The sequence below is a fragment of the Dunckerocampus dactyliophorus genome, chromosome 14, assembly GCF_027744805.1.
Source record: "Dunckerocampus dactyliophorus isolate RoL2022-P2 chromosome 14, RoL_Ddac_1.1, whole genome shotgun sequence".
In the NCBI taxonomy this organism is placed as follows: domain Eukaryota; kingdom Metazoa; phylum Chordata; class Actinopteri; order Syngnathiformes; family Syngnathidae; genus Dunckerocampus; species Dunckerocampus dactyliophorus.
In genome coordinates, this window is record NC_072832.1 from 2,323,694 (window position 1) to 2,340,597 (window position 16,904).

General features: G+C 42.7%; 1 protein-coding gene across 2 annotated transcripts in view; it reads left to right on the top strand.

The window, feature by feature from the left end:
* Window positions 1-16,904, top strand: part of rgs7a (regulator of G protein signaling 7a) — a 65,886-nt gene that overhangs the window by 33,478 nt on the left and 15,504 nt on the right. The window contains exons 3-8 of one of the 2 annotated variants that reach the window (XM_054799383.1): window positions 5,759-5,855; window positions 9,734-9,784; window positions 11,100-11,206; window positions 13,238-13,289; window positions 15,533-15,597; window positions 15,848-15,924. In XM_054799383.1, coding sequence (XP_054655358.1) covers window positions 5,759-5,855; window positions 9,734-9,784; window positions 11,100-11,206; window positions 13,238-13,289; window positions 15,533-15,597; window positions 15,848-15,924 — 449 coding nt within the window. Of the gene's footprint in view, window positions 1-5,758; window positions 5,856-9,726; window positions 9,785-11,099; window positions 11,207-13,237; window positions 13,290-15,532; window positions 15,598-15,847; window positions 15,925-16,904 lie in introns of both variants that reach the window. The other variant, XM_054799384.1, reaches the window with a different exon arrangement.

Consider the following 16,904-nt stretch of genomic DNA (forward strand, 5'->3'; position numbering starts at 1 on the left):
AACTTCTTTGTAAAAAAAAGTCGCTTTTTGTGATGAGATTCTGTCACACCTACTTTGGAGCTTGTCATTGTCTCAACTTCTATTAGTCAGCGACCTTCTTAACCGCAATAAATAACCAAGTGAAGAGAGCAGCTCAGCTAGCTCCTCGTTAAAAAATGAAACCTGTCCTGTGACAGCGTGTCATTACTGCTCCATTAAAGCCTCCCGCGCCTCGCGAGTATCAGTAACAGTCCACCAGTAAGCAACCGAAGAGAAGCACAAAGCTCCTTTGCAGTGGGAGGAAAAAGTATCGGACCCGTTTTTAATTTGTTAAATTTCTGCAGAAATTGGTCATAAAATGTAGTGTGATAATGAAAATAGCATGTAAACATTCACAGGACAGGGAGGAAAGAGTAAGTGGACCCGTTTGCTGTAGTTGCAGATCAGATGTTCACAAACATCAGGATGACTTTTAAACCATTCCTCTTTACAAATCTTGCAGTTCAGCAAGAACCTTCAGCGTGTACTGGGGCGGTTTGCAGCTGAGTGTGAAGGTTCTCAGTCGGAAAAGGGTGGATTGCCCCTGCCCCAGGTGGACGAGTTAAAGTATCTCAGGGTCTTGTTCACAAGTGGGGGAAGGTTGGAGCGTGAGGTGCACAGGTGGATCAGCGCAACGTCTGCGGTAATGCGGTCACTGTACCGGACTGTCGTGGTGAAGAGAGAGCTGAGCCAGAAAGCTCTCAATTTACCGGTCGATCTATGTTCCCACCCTCACCTATGATCATGAGCTTTGGGTCGGCTGAAATGACTTCGAAAGGAGCCAGTTGAGGTGGCTTGGGAATCTAGTCCGGATGCCTCCCGGACGCCTCCTTGGTGAGGTGTTTCGGGCATGCTCAGCCGAGAGAAGGCCCTGGGGCAGACCTAGGACACGCTGGAGAGATTATGTCTTACAGCTGGCCAGGAAACGCCTTGGTGTCCTCCCAAGGAACTGGAAGAGGTGGCCGGGCACCGGGAAGTCTGGGCTTCCCTCCTGAGACTGTTGCCCCCGCGACCTGGACCCGGATAAGTGGAGGAAAATGGATGGATGGATGGCAGTTCACCAAAATTCCTTGGATGTCTGGTGGGACTAGCTCTCGAGGTCATGCCACAGATCGGGTTGAGGTCAGGGCTTTGACTGGGCCACTCCAGAACATGTATTTTCTTCTTCTGAAGCCATTCTGATGTTGATCTGTGTTTTATAATGCACTGTGTTCTTTCCCCTGTTGCGACACCCATCCTCTTTGGAGCAACGGCTTCCGCCTTGGTGTTCTCCCATGATCCCCATTCTCGGATGGTAGATTTGTCAACAAAGATGTTGGCATGTGCCAGTGATTTGAAGTCTTCAGCTGACCCTCCAAGACAATTTGTCTAACCATGGACTGATGAAGATCAAGGCTTTTAGAGATACCGTAATTTCCCATGTATAAGCCGCACACTTTGAACCCTGCGGCTAATTTGTGGTCGCGTTCTGGTCTCGCAACACCTCGTGCGCTTTGGAGCAGTCCCGGAGAGGAGAGGGGCACATGGAGAGGTGCATGTGACGCAACTTTCAGCTTGAAGGCGATCGATCTCGCCGGTAGATCTTGGCAGCGGGGAGGGGTGTCGGGAGGCCCACCGTCGCGAGCAGTTTTTTGGGGGTTGGACTGCTGGGTGGTGGAGAGGACAGCATAGGCTTCGGGGCTGATTTGCCCCTGGGTGGGGGTGGCGCTGGGAGCAACAACAAAATAGGGAGAAGAGCGAGAAAGACTGGCGGGGTGTGTGCGAGGGAATAGTGGGGCTGTTCAGTTCAGATGCTGAAGAAGACGACTTTAGTGGTTTTAGTGCGGATGGAGGAGGATGAAGACAGCGCTGAATGACTTTTCTGGTAGGCTACTGTTTAAGCAGCAGTGTTACACGCACTGTTCGGCATTGTTTGGACAAAAGCCTTTGTTTAATTTGAAGTTTTAAAAAATCTTTCTGTGCACTAAATATTCCATGGTACAATGTGGACACCTGCGGCTTATAGACAGGTGCAGCCTATAGTCTGGAAATTACGGTACTTCTATAACATTGTGTGTGTGTTTTCTCCTACGCAGAGCAGTTTTACGCCACAACACCAACCTTTCTTACTGATTGGACTCCAAGTTGGCTCACACCCGACTCTGATTAGCTCTTGGAGTCTTCGTAGCCTAGAGGTTCACTTACTTTTTCCTCCCCGTCCTGTCAATGTTTACATGTTATTTTCAATAAAAATATGAAATCATAATTGTTTGTGTGGTATTAGTTCAGGCAGACTCAGTTTGTTTTTTCTTGTGATTTAAATGAAGATCAGACTACATTTTATGCAGAAATGTAAGAGGTTTCACAGGGTTCACATACTTTTTCTTCGTACTCTATCTTCAACTTGAAAACCTGACAAAAATGACAAAAAACTGCAGTCCCAACTCAAGCCAAAATAGTGGGAGATTAGCATTCCACACTGAGCGGTCTCCCAGCTGGCAACAATACGGCCTCAGAAAATTCATTTCCAGCCACATAAAATGAAACAGAGTGCAACAAAATTGCCTCGCTTTTCATAAATGAGCACCGCTGATAAATTCTTGCCATACCTGTCAACAATTGCATTTCAAAATAAGGGAAATTTAAAAAAAACATTAGGGAAATTCTGGTCTATGGTATGGACAGCACAGGTGCATTTTATTGATGCCATTTTGAATGGCCTTTTATTGTGGCCAACATAAGGCCCCTGTGCAATAATCATGCTGTCTGTTCAGCATCTCGATATGCCACACCTGTGAGGTGGGTGTATTAATATAAATTATGAATGCTCACCAACACAGATTTAAACAGATTACTGAACAATGATTGTGAGACGTGGGGCTTTTGTGTACAAATAAAACGCTCATGAAAAAAGTGTTGCGTTTATATTTTTGTTGAGTGTATTTTGAATAGGACACGTTACGCCGATGTTGCCCGAGTGTTGCTGAGTGGACCGAAAGCGGTGGTGCTCTGGCAGAACAGGGAGAGGGTACGGCAAACTATTAAAATGAGAAGTGAAAACAGGAGTGTTTACAGTCACTACGTTTACATGCACTAAAAAAAAACAACAAATGATTGCATGAATTGGCGCATGTAAACAGCTTAAATAGATTGTGTTTGGCTTTTTAAAAGTCAGATTAACATACCCATATTACGCCATTGGAAACTCGTTCTCTCGCTTGCATGTGTGTGCTACTGGAGGCGAGGAAGTGTTTTGTGCATGCGCCATGTCTCTACGGCGAGATGTAACCTGGCATTAATTGTGGCCAAGTGGGTCATGATTATGTAGAAATTGCTAAATGTTCGCTGTATGCACACTACTAGTAGCTGTTCAAGCTATTACGTATGTGTCCATGTTCAGTGGTTGTTGCTTGTAGCTGTTCAGACTAATATGTGTCCATGTTCAGTGGATGTAACTTTAGCTACGATCTAAACTGTTATTGTGGAGAAAAACAGACAGCTGTGTCTACCATTGCCGATTAAAGACATAAAGTACAGTACATATGAATGGAGGAAGCCGAATGGTCGTACTTTGTGATGTAAAAAGGCAGCAACCTCTATTGTTTCTGTGCAAATTGCTGTGCTTGCTTACACACGTGCGCCATCCTACCTTCCAAGGCAGAAAATAGCAGTCATTTACAAAAAAAATGACTGTTACGGGCAGTTTGTTTCTGTATTCAGTGCACTCATTTCAAGGCCACACACCCTTCTAAGAACTCCCATAACTGTCACCTTGACGTGTGCAAATACTTTAATGCATGCGTCATTTGTTTTACCCCCTCTAAATGTGTGCTTTAAATTTGTCAGTCAGTCAAGCAGACACACACACAATTCCGTGTGAAATGCTGTGCCTGTGCCTCCAAGTACAGACAGAAAATATGCTATGATGGATAATGACAAGAAAGTCCACTTGACAGCACCCAAGTGCAGGCAGTTTTTGTATGTGTTTCTGTGTGACAAATGGCACAAATCATCAAGTCTGGTCAGAGAGCAGCTAAGAATGTGACAGCAGCGATTGTTAGTCACGGACATGGTGCACCCCGTCTGTGCCCCGCAGACGTGATTGAGCCGCGTCTGGGTTCAGGTGGTAAAGTGGGTGGCGGCAATCACAAAGTCGGTGGTTGAACCCAAGATGGTGGCAAAGCATTCTATCTGAAGGGTCCTTGTGCAAGACACTTATCCCTCTAAATGCTCCTGATGAGCTTTCTGCATATAAATGAGGGCATAAAACGGGGTTCCCAGCACATACAAACTGTTAGTCTGTAACTCAAATTAATTTTAAAACCATGCTTGTCTTCAAAGGAGATTGCTTTAAGGGGGTCAGAGAACATGCATGCAAAGGATGACAACCCCTGTCATAACAGGCTACGTATGTTTTACGGTCTAAATTTTGTACCAAAGCAATTAAATGAGAGAAAATGGTCAAAATTAGTGTATTCAAAGACAAGACAGATTAAAAAAACCTACGGTCTCATAATACAAATTCATAATAAACACCTAAAAATGTCAGCATTTGGGGTTTATTGTATTTTATATTTAGGGCCCTATGGTTTCCGCGTTAACAGAATGGCGGAATTGGCCAATAAAAATGGAATCTACTGCAAAATCTATGGGAAAGTCACATATCGTGAATGAAATGATGTCATCTTGAGGAGAAAGAACGTTTGTATGGGGAAGTATTTCCCCGGCGGACGGCTCAATCATGGAATCTCATCAGAAACACTCGCCTGCCCTCTTGCCAACTAAACCCGAAACCCGAACTGAAACACCGGCAAAAGTTGCCGAAAAAACTTCGTAACTCATCTCTGACGGAGCGTGAGTGGAAGTTAGCTTAGTTTAGCAGTGTTTATTCTTGCTCCCTGCTTGTCTTAACCGTCAACAGACATTCTCGACACACACAATGCATTTCCGGACTTCAAAATAAGAGCGCTGTTTGCCACAAAATAAGGATTTTGTTGAGGATTTTGTCTCCCAATAGAAAAGTTAGCCAAGCTGAATTACTGAGAAAAAATGGGCAACGATATATTGCATTTATCAATGTAAGGATTTTTGCATTTAATTAACGGACATGTTATATTTACTGTCACAAAACTACACAGTGGGTAAAAGGTTAAAAAAAAAATCTGAAAAAAAAATGAAAACAGAAAAAACAGTATTTGGAAAATAAACAGATTTCATAGGGCTCTACATATTACATTCTTATTTTGCACCTCAACAGCTCGTCTAGTGAAAATTTGACATTTTTATATTTGGACTTAATCAAACGTTTTTGTTTGAAGACGCCCCAGCGAATGCACACATTAATATAAAAATGTCTACCTAAAAGTCAAATGAAATAACATGAGTAAAATGAAATGTCAAAAATCAATTAAAGTGAATAAGTTATTAACTTAGTAATACGTTTTTAGCTGGGATGTGACCTTTTTTTTTACTTGAATATATTTGTAATTGATTTATTTCTGTATTTATTTTACACATAATTGTATACCAGTATAATGCACTTTTCTTTCATTATATTATGTGTCATTATCATCACCTTTGCTGATTGGCTGAGAGAAATCACATGTTAGTGAGGCGTGTGGTTCATTGCACCATAAATGCTGCAAAAGTAGTTCTTTGCATACAGTATGTGTGCTTTTCCCCTCTTTTTCCATAACCAAGCGAGTTACGTTTTCTCACGTGTGTCACGTTTTCCCTCCTCTGCTGCGCCACTGTATTCCAGATGGAGGAAGTCATAGCGCGCATGCAGGACGAGAAAAACGGCATCCCGATCCGAACAGTGAAAAGTTTCCTCACCAAGATCCCCAGTGTTTTTTCAGGTAAGGCTCTTTTCTTTTTCTGTCTTATCTTTTGTGCTCAGCGGTGCTTCTCTTCACTTTGCTCCTCTCTTGTCATCTCTTCACCTGCTGGGCTCACGTCCCCCCCCCCAACCGCAAAGTACACAGCTTTACTAACTTCTTGCCAAATAAAAACCACACAGCTTTGACATTCCAGCAGTGCCGAGGTGTCAGGAATATGACGTCGGATGAGGAGGATTTGTGAGCTGTGCAATTTGGAACACAGAACCAAATGCTGTTTGCATTAGTTATGACTTGGTGTTTGCTGTATTCCAAACCCACAATGCACCGCTCTCCTTCCTGCGAATCACTCGTTTCTGGTAATTGTGCGCAAGCCTATTTATTTTTCTTGCCCCGAGGCTGCAGAACCAGCACTGCTCACCACCACTAAAAAAAAAAAAGGATCAGCCTGTCAAAAGCACTATCATGTCCTCCTGACATGGCTGATGCAGACGGCGTACACGAACATATGACCCCACACATCCTATACTGCATTTACTCTCATGATTTGATGCAATTCTAGCTTGTTTTCTTTTTTCCAATGGAAAAATAGAGTAATAAAAAAATAGGACTGCTAATGAATGTGTGGGTCAATGGCAAATAGGCTTCTAAAAAGGCGATTTTATAATGGGACGGGCAGTGTCTGGTACACACCTTTAGGGGACTGACAAACACGTCTAAAAAATAAAAAAAATTGTTGAAAAACATGGCCAACATCCAGCAAAACATTGTTGCATGCAGAGGGCACGGGCGAGACTTAGCAACTCATTGGCTGGAAGTCATTGACCCTTATACTATATTATAACTTGGAGGATATCTATGTGACGTGTGTAGTCGCCCCTCATTTATCGCTGTTATTGGTACCAGACTCGACCGCGATAAGAGCATTTCCGTGCAGTAGGATTCAATATTAATAAATGGAATATTTTTGTAGTTAGAGCATAGAAAACCTGTTTATGACTTTCCAAATACAATTTTTACCATTATCGGAGCCCTGTAGACATGAAATAACACTCCTATGGTCACCTTTACGCTGCTATTATTCTTTGTTTACAACACATTGCTTAACTGTAATGCACAGGCTACTGGATCGCTTTAAACATAGCATGCCACTGAGCTAACTAGTTAGCCTGCAATTCAGTTATTGTAAACTTAATAAAGGTTTTCAAATAAAGTGGGGAAGAAGGATGAAGTGAGAAGCCAAAAAGTTACCACTTCCACACGGAATGGGAGTAAAACTCGTTTTCACTATGTCATGTCAGACATGCCATGGCTGACCATCTAATTTCATGTAATGTCTTATCAATGCAACATCAATGAGTGATCAGAATACTACGTATACCTTGACTTGCAATATTTTTTTACTAATAATAAAGACATTCAGCAAGTCATTTATTGATTAATTCATTTTCAAAAAAACACGATGGAGTGAGGGAGCAATGTTCAAACTGCAATGTAGCGAGGGATGACTGTACACTAGGTCCCCAACTTACGAACACCCGACTAGCGAACACTCGTGGATACGAACACAAGTCGACTGGTCTATATTTTATTTTATTTTGCCTTGTAGTCAGTCGCTCAATCAGTATCTCTACTGCTACAGTACATGCTTGACCAGTAGAGGGCACTGTGACACTGCTAATGGAGCCTTAGAGCTAATGAGACCAACAGAGGAAGAGTTAGACTGGGGAGATACAGTGTAAAGCTAAATGGAAAGCTAAATGATACAACCCGGGCAGAGCGTGTGATTAAAGTTTATGAAGAGTTAATAGGCCTGCTTAATTCTACACCACCCACAGAACACTACCTCTTTTAGAAGAGTCTAACCACCACCACCATTTGTCCTTTTTTTCAATATCTCCTCCTCCTCCTCCACAACGACGTATGCTCGACCACTCCTCTTCAAAGGTAAATAACATTTATCATTACATATTATTATATCACTTTTATTATTGTTTTTTTCATGAATTATCCTGGTTTAATATTACTACTGCATCCAAACTCATATTTACACACATACACATATACTGTATATGTATACACGTACATGTAGTACCTATATCATTGGTAATATTACCTTTTCCCTACTTAAGAACAATTCAACATAAGAACGGTCGTCTGGAACCAATTGTGTTCGTTAGTTGGGGACTTAGTGTATACCACAACCCATAGGGGGCGCCACAAATGACAAGACACATGTATTATACAGTGCTTTTTGTGGCCTTTTAGGGCATTGCAGCCTAAAGTTAGCATTTCCACACAAGCTAACCTACCTCATTAGCTCACCCCTGAGAACGAAACAAACACAACAATGAATGCTTACAAACACCTGTTTCATTATTTGTGCGCCGTGCACCACAAAACATTTTGTATCTATTAGGTTCTTATTAGGTTATATGCAGCTTTTGCTCTCAGGTTTATTCACGCGTGATGTTAGCTTGCATACCTCAACATGCACACACACACACACACACACACACACACACACACACACACACAACCCCACAGTCCAAAGGCATCATATTAATCAGGCCTTGTTTGAAGATTACCTTACGCATCTCATTTAAGCTCCCTCTTAGAGAAGTGGGTCATGTGCGAGTGTGTGAAAACGAAGTTGCGCTAATCACGGTAATCCAAGGTCAAAGCTCCTGTAGTTTTATGTGTACGTCAGGAAACAAAGGGGCACGGCAATAACGGCCTAAAACACATCATGATGGACTTACAGACAGACAGGCTGCCACTGGGACCGTCTGACATTTCACACTCGTCTGTCAGCAATAATCGCTTGGAAGATGTACTGTATTTATTTAATGTACAATATATTTAGCGCAGGTTGTGTTGGGGTGTGAAAGGGGGGTAGGGAGTGGGGGCATGTAGCTGTAAATAAGTTGTTCACATACGGCATGTAGTACTTACGGCACTGTGGGAAAGCCACCATTAGTTGTCGCAGTGCTGTTAGGACTGTGTATAATTATCTGTTGTGAACACGATGCAAGTGCGTATGTATTTATGCACGTTTGTGTTTCTGCACAGGGCCTTCATCAAATACAAGATGTTTGATTTGGCTTGGATCTTCAGTGTTTTACGTGAAGTGATCAAACTTTCCCGCCATGCTGCGCCTACACGCAATGAGAAAAACTCAAAGTTTTCATAATCCAGCAGAATTCAGCTCTCCAGGGTACATGGTTAAAATTTGGTAGCAGTCTAACAACATATCTAGGACAAGCTACGGTAGTTTTTGAGGGAGAAATGGCCAACATGACCCACAAATGACAGCTTCAAACCAAAATCAAACCAAAGACTCCCTGTGCGTTTTCAGGCATGGGTTCTTGACATTTTTTTGTGCGTCTACTCATGGTAGACATAGCTACCAAATTTCATGTTGCGAAGAAAAAACAACCTTCACAAAGTTCTGAGGAGCGCTACGTAGCCTTTTTTGTGGGGTCATATCTGCAACCCATACCCATTTTTCACCGGACTTACATGGCAGCATATTTTTCGAGTGATGACGACTTTAGCACAGTCGTGTGTGTATAAAAAGAGCTGGACGTCCACTCGACAAAATAACACTGCTGAGCTCTGATTATGATTCCATTGCTGCTGACTGTAAGAACTGTACAATGAATTGCACCCGCGGTCATTTCAATTAACTGAGCGCGGCTTTGGAGAGGCTGCCAGGGAAGAATAGTTGGGATACCAGCCGCCCACATGGTGTAAGGCGAGAGGAATTGCTATGCACTGTGATGACGAGGGACGGTGGAAACAGTTAAGAGTGGTATCGTTGGAATACAAAAAAACCCCCCACTTAGATAAACGTTCGCACGGTGATGATCCATAATAATAAGTTTTATTGTTTTCAGGTTCTGATATTGTACAGTGGATGATCAAGAATCTAGACATTGAAGATCAAGGTAAGAGTGTGATTTGATCCTTCACATACTGGTTGGTGTTAGCTGCATGCTAAAAGCCAGGGGGCGTCGGTTTTCTTTCATGCGTCACCTAATGACCAGGGGTTACCATGGCAACACATATGTCACGGACTGACTTACATGCGTGTTCCCTGGCTCGATGTGGGAAAATTATAATGTTGTCACGGCGACAACGGCAAGCTTTTTCTGATAAGCCTCGTCATGTTTTCTGAAAATGTTATTGGTTTACGTTGCGTACGTCTGTAACCTCGTGGCGTTTAATTCCCGGTGACTGTCATAGTTGCATGTACACGTGTGAGGAAGGTGATGATGTAATACATGCATAGTCCGGGTTATGCCAAGGGAGGTGTTTGTCAGTAAATAGCTTTGAATAAATTATGAGCCATAATTTATTGATAAATGGAACACACACACACACACACACACACACACACGCACACCAGGTAGAGATGCATACATTTGTGTGTCCTACAAATATAACCAATGAGCAGAAATAAAAATATCTTCCTGTTATCGCCAATGTGCATTTATGCATTTGCTGCTCCATAAGTCTGCTAAAATCACAGTTTGTGTTTGCTTATAGTTACGGTGTATTTGTTCCGGACGCGCTTAAGTTCATCACACTTACACTTGGCACAATTCAGCGTGTCCGAAAAGGAGTAGGAAGAAGCAGAGCTCATTTAATTCCCACCCCCTTCTCCATGTCTCAGGAAATTGCTGGTGGTATAGAGAATAGAGACAAGTCAAATAACAGCTGCAGAAACACAAGATGGTGTTTTTTTATGTTGCATCATGACTCAAACAGGTGGCCGAACATATTACACTGAGCATGACTGATGGGTTGCAGCTTTCGAGTTGCTTGGCAGGTGAAGGACGCAGACGATGACGACGATTACGCGTTTTTCATTACGCGATGGTTTAAAAATCAAGGACAGTTGAGCGAGCGCCACGGGGAAGCAGATTTTCTCTGCAGCCGGGCAGGCGTGACATCAGCTGATTTGTCTGATGAGCTCCGCCTCTTGAACTGAAGGCGGTCTAATCAGCAAACACCTCCTGCTGAGGCATTTGCTTCCAGCGAAGACCTGGCCCAACCTTAGGGAGGTTGTACACCACTGCAGACGACAACCACTGTAATAAACACACAATACCTCTCTGACAGTGTCAGTGTAACTGTCACATAAATTCATTAATATCTCAGTGACATGCTTGGCTACCTTTATCCAATTCACTCAACAAGTATTCAACTTGCCGGTTTAATTGATTAACAAGGTTTTTTTTTATGCATTTTCCTTCCCAGTTGAGGCGCTTCACCTCGGAACGCTGATGGCCGCACACGGATACTTCTTTCCCATCTCAGACCATGTCCTCACTCTCAAAGATGACGGCACTTTCTATAGGTTTCAGGTGAGGATGGAAGAAATGAGTGTTCGGAACAGCTCTCGGTAACGTCCTGGCCATAACGCTACAATATACAGAATTACCAACGCCTCGAAAACATTGACTAAAATTATAGTAAAGGACTCTCAGGGCATTGAATCAATCACACCTGGACTGTTCAGGTTGTCTTAGAAGATGTCTAACCTCTCAACCGAGCAGGTTTCATCACTTCATGCACAAAGACCAGGTGGGACACACACCAGTCAGACTAGATAGGACAGCTCTAGTCTGAGAGCTCGGTGCAAGATCCAATCTATTTATCCTCTACAGGAGAAGGCATGTCCAGACTGGAATGATTTGGCTCTTTAGTGGTGTCAAATGAAGATCGTTAGGACACAATGGAGTGGGGCCTCTGCCCACCAACCATGATCCTTTAGCTAGCATCCCATTCAGAAGTAATGATGGTCATGGACCCACCTGAAACTAAGGTGGCTGTTCCTTGTTTATTTCTTGGAGGATAACTGAGTGACTCTTTTAGGAAGGATGAAAGGACAGCATTGTATGTGGGACAAATGTGGTGCCGTAGACCCCCCCTTTGTGCAGAGATGGCTTCCCTCACTCCTCTTTCAAACCATCGGTCTTCTCTGTCCAGAGTGTGTACATTTTTGTCCTCAAAAGAGTGCTCTTCCTCTTTCGGGAGCAGGTAGGCCGCAGAGTCTTGAGCTGAGGAGTTAGCCTGTCTGTGTTGTGCCGTGCGCCTATAGACTTGTCAGTTGCCAAGTAACATCGTACGTATACGAAATGTTAACACAACCTGTTGTAACATGGAAGAATAGAGAGATTGCAGCCACAATCCACAATGCATTCAGTTTTTCTGTCGGATGGATTATATTTCAAGTATATCCCCAAGTCAGTGCGTTGTTTCCCCAACAAAAGTGCTCTCCCGTTGCCCGTGTCACCGGCCACCGCCGTGTTGAGCAGGAAGTGCGCTGCATGCTAAGCTGGGATGCAATGCTACGTTTCAGTTTTTGGCTTGAAGATTGCATACACCCTAGGTTCCAAAAAGTACGTGAATAAAAATGTCTGCAGGGGTACGCCGCTGTAAGAAGTTTGGGAAGCACTGACATACACAATAGGCAGACATGTCATGCATTTTAAACATCTGATAAATCACCCGCTAACATTTTCGTCCAGTCTCGTCTCGCCAACGAAAACTCAAATGACTCACCAAGTGGTCAACTTAAAAGGTGGACTTTCCAGACATGTAGGGTGCAGGGTGCTGTCAGAGAGATGAGTAAACAATGAGAAATAGGGAGCAAGTCAGCAGCAGGTCATTCTATACTGTAACTAAAACGTTTTGTGTGACTCTGGACATCGTAGATGACGCCAGCCCCCCTGAAAGCCGTCATCAGCCCGCAGAGAAGTCTGTTCAGCAACAGGCTGCTCCTCCCCAGGAGCAAAACAAACAGACTTAAAATCTCCTTTGTTCTCCTTGCCATCAAACTGTATAACTCCTCGCTTGGAGGGGCGGGGAGGAAGATAGAAGGAAGATGGAAAATGGGGAGGGGCACAGGGACAATGTGCAATAATTTGACTTTTGCTTCAAGTAATAGTACTGTACATACAGTACATTACCTCCATACTGTACATAGCTGTTTAATCTAGTACTACTGTTTTACGTACTCTATACTCTGTTGCTGCTACTGGAACCTTCATTTCCCTGAGGGCACATGCCAAGGGGATCAATAAAGTTCTCTCAAATCTAATGTCTAAATGAACGCTTAAGGCTATTCAAACAGGATTCACTTTCTCATCTCGACATCCGCGCTGCCCGAAGGGGGCCAAGATGCATGACTGCACTGATGCTGAAAGGAGCTTATGTGCTTTACTGAGCCTCTTACAAAACAAAATGTTTTATTGTGACAGATGCAATGCTGCAACTATGCATCCCCTCCCCTTGCCTCACGTGACAAGAAAACACATGTGGACCCTCTGTCAAGAGATGCGATGCTTTCTTTTACATGTGGATTGTGTTTCTTATGGGATTTCTGCTTGCAGACTCCATACTTTTGGCCATCAAACTGCTGGGAACCAGAAAACACAGACTATGGTGAGCACATCATCAAATATGGCCATATAATTACTATACTATTAGTGCATGTGAAACTTTCAAATGTTGTTGCTAATTAAATCCATTCATTAACAATTGCGTTCAGTGCATATTTAAATATTCAACTAAAAACATCAACATCAACAACATGAAATGTTGCTTGTGACTCATGGCTCGTTTTCGCTCATTAGAACGCACAGAAAAGGGAAAGAAATATGTGTTCATGTTTCACATAAGGATTGCGGATTAAGGGCAAAATTTTTAAAAAAGTGCAGTTTTCCTTTAATATGCAACCATGCCAAAAGAATATCAGCAAACGTAGCTGTCCCAACACACAAGACGTATTCACAGTCTGACCACAAAGAAATCTTACCATCGCACGTACAGTTACTTCCGAGTCGCTAAGTTAGCATTATTTTTGATTTTATATGACAGTCATAAACCGCTATGACAGAGTTTTTTGTTTTTTTATGGACCGTGGGGCATTCTAAAAATATAACAAGAAAAGTTTAAAAAAACAGTACAACAACAGCAGCAAAACTGGAAAAATCAGCAGTAATTTTACAAGAATAAAGTCAAAATATTAAGAAAAAAAGGCAAACTTTAAAAAAAACAACTTTGGAACATTATTAGCAAAATAATGTATTTTTAGTAGCATAATGATGAACTATTAAAGATAAAAGATAATGCTATTATGACAAACAAACAAAACAACGGAAAAAGTTGCAATTTTTGGAAAATTTGGATGCTAAAAAAGTTATAATTTTACCAGAATTAAGCCACAATATTATGGGGATAAAGTCATGATTATGAGAAGAAAATTTACAAGAAGAAAGTTGAAATAGTTGGAAAAATAAACAGCAGTGTAAAGAGTGGAAAAACAGCTGTGATTTTAGGAGAATAAAGTCAAAATATGAAGTGAAAGAAGTCATATGAAAAAAAAAGTGGCACTTTTACAAGAATAAACTCCTAATATTTTACGGAAAAATAAAGTCATTCTAGTAGCATAAACTGGAAATATTAAAGGAAAACAAGTTCTTGGCATATCTACATGTGTTGCTTTACAAAATATCAAAGTGGCAAAGTTGCATCCTTTCATTTTTCACTGTGTGGTCCTCGCTGGAAAAAGTTTGGACACCCGTGGAGTATCATATTGTAGCGACCCGGCTGTTTTGTGTTGTGTAGATGTCCGACTGTTTTGTCTGGCCATGAACATGCACTGTGTGTGTGTGTGTGTGTGTGTGTGTGTGTGTGTTTGTGTGCGTGCAGTGTGGAGAAAGCTAAGCTAGCTGATACTCTTTAGGCCACGTTTGCTGATATTCTTCTAGCTACGTTTGCTGACAACATTAAAGCACGGACACGACTCACGGGTCGGTAATCTCCGCAGGTGGTATTGGCAATACTGGATCGGGTCGGTCCCATTCGTACTTTGAAGTGAGAACTGAAGCAATTAGAGCCAAGCCAAGTTGGTACTGTGCAGTGGAAAAGCAGGATTTTGTGATGGAGCAATGACCACATGACCGCACCATTGTAGTTTATCCTTGGATCTTCTTGCAGAAATAGCCCGGTATGTGTTCATAATATGGTGGTTGTGACCCAAAAACACACATGCTAACCATCTAGAAACTATGCAGACTGTTTAGAGCTCGACGAATACTGACGAATGTCCAGTGGACTCGCAATAGAGTTCCAGAGATGAAACACAACGTGTATCCCAAGCTAAATTGGAATTTAGTCCTCCTCTAATTTCATCAGACGGACTGATTACAGTGAATGAAAGCAGAGCCATGCTTGTGTGCACGCGCCTGCTGTGCACATAAGGAAGGAACATTTGAATGGTGACACAGAGATGAGCTTTTGGCAGCGTATTCATTCCAGCGGTGGCTTTTCTTTTTTTTGGTCAGTATTGTTTTGAGTTGTAGATTTAGAAGATGAAGTGGGTCACAGTGGGGGGGAAGTTAAAAGTATGTCAGATGTTGCAGCTCAGTCACAAGGAATTATGTCTTTTGGGGTTTAAAAAACAGTCTCAGTCTTAATGACGGACTAATGGTTAGTTTACAATGGGATGAATGGAGGATGATCACAGGCAGACATCAAGTCAGGCACACGCACTAACATGCACAGCCAATGTGATTTACAGGTCAGGTTAAATGTGCAGTTGAGAGGATTAAATGAGTAGGGCCACTTAAGGCCAAGCTGAGATCCAGTTCTCCTCTCTAACCCTCCCTCTCTCTCTCGCTCAGCTGTTTACCTCTGCAAAAGAACAATGCAAAACAAAGCACGTCTGGAGCTTGCGGACTACGAGGCGGTAAGTAAAAGAGCGTTTAACGTCAACACCAAAACCTGTTTTTTGCATCTTTTTTTTTCTTTTTTTGACTTTTTCCGCTCCCCTCCAACTGAAGCTATTAAGTGAATCACTGGTTCCTCTGTTGTACAGGAGCAGGGATCATTAGCGATGGAACCCAGCCGTGCACTGTACACAGCGTGTGCAGTAAACATAATCAGTCCAATCACCTCAAAAGCCTTTTTTTTTGCATGTTTGTTTGTGTTACTTGCAGGAGAGCTTAGCAAGGCTACAGAGAGCTTTCGCCCGGAAATGGGAGTTCATTTTTATGCAAGCAGAAGCACAAGCAAAGTAGGTTTCTGCGTGGCTCTATGATCGACTTTCCACCGAGCGGTACGGCTCAGTTCAGCTCGCATACGATACGGTTTGGAAGAATAAATCTCGACTTTGCAAAGTCAGAAATGTAGCTCAGAGAGGTGCTTTGAAACGACGCTCAAAGTGGCCACAAGATAGCAGCAACTGCATACCTCTGCATGCGCTGTAAATGTTGCTACTCAGCTGTTGGTGTGAAACTCATTTGTTAGGCTTGCTGTACTGTATAATCAATGAACTCACCAGCGCTATTAATGCTGGCTGAGCAGTTTGCTGCTGACTGCTATTACAACATTGGTTGTGTCGCTGCGGTGTTGTGCGAATATCCTAACAGGGTTTTAGCCTCTTTCCAATTATCGCCTTCTTCCAATGCTCTGGTTCTACTTGCATGTCGCCATATCCACTCTGCAACAACACATTTGCTCAAATATACCACAAAAGCAAGAAGGCTGCCAAAAAAGATGAGGTTTGTTGTCAGCGTAATGGACTATAACACACTGTCACCTCTGATGATCAGTGTCACCCTTATCAAGGTCATTAGCCATGTTGTTTTATTTACTTTCTTCGGGAATGCTTTGAGGTCGGACCTCAGACGACCCAAGCAGGATCTTTCCTCCTTGCCAGCAGTCTGGAAAGCAGCATAAAGACGACAGGAATTTTCCATTTTTCATTCGGAGGCAGGGGGAAAGCCATTGTGAAGTGAAAGCATGCATTCATTTTCACGCGGCGCCTCATAATGAATAAATTTGCACCCCCACAAATAAATTTGGCGCGACCTGCCCGCCCTCGCTCATAAACACATTATGACGGGACTGAATGATCAGCATCGCCGACTTTGTGACTTTGTCGCTACATTTAGGAAGTATTCAGACCCCTCGAGATTCTGCTGACTAATGTGGCCCCTTTTTCTGGTCTTATCTGACAATTTTAGAGATTCTAACATGAAAGTGCAGATCGCT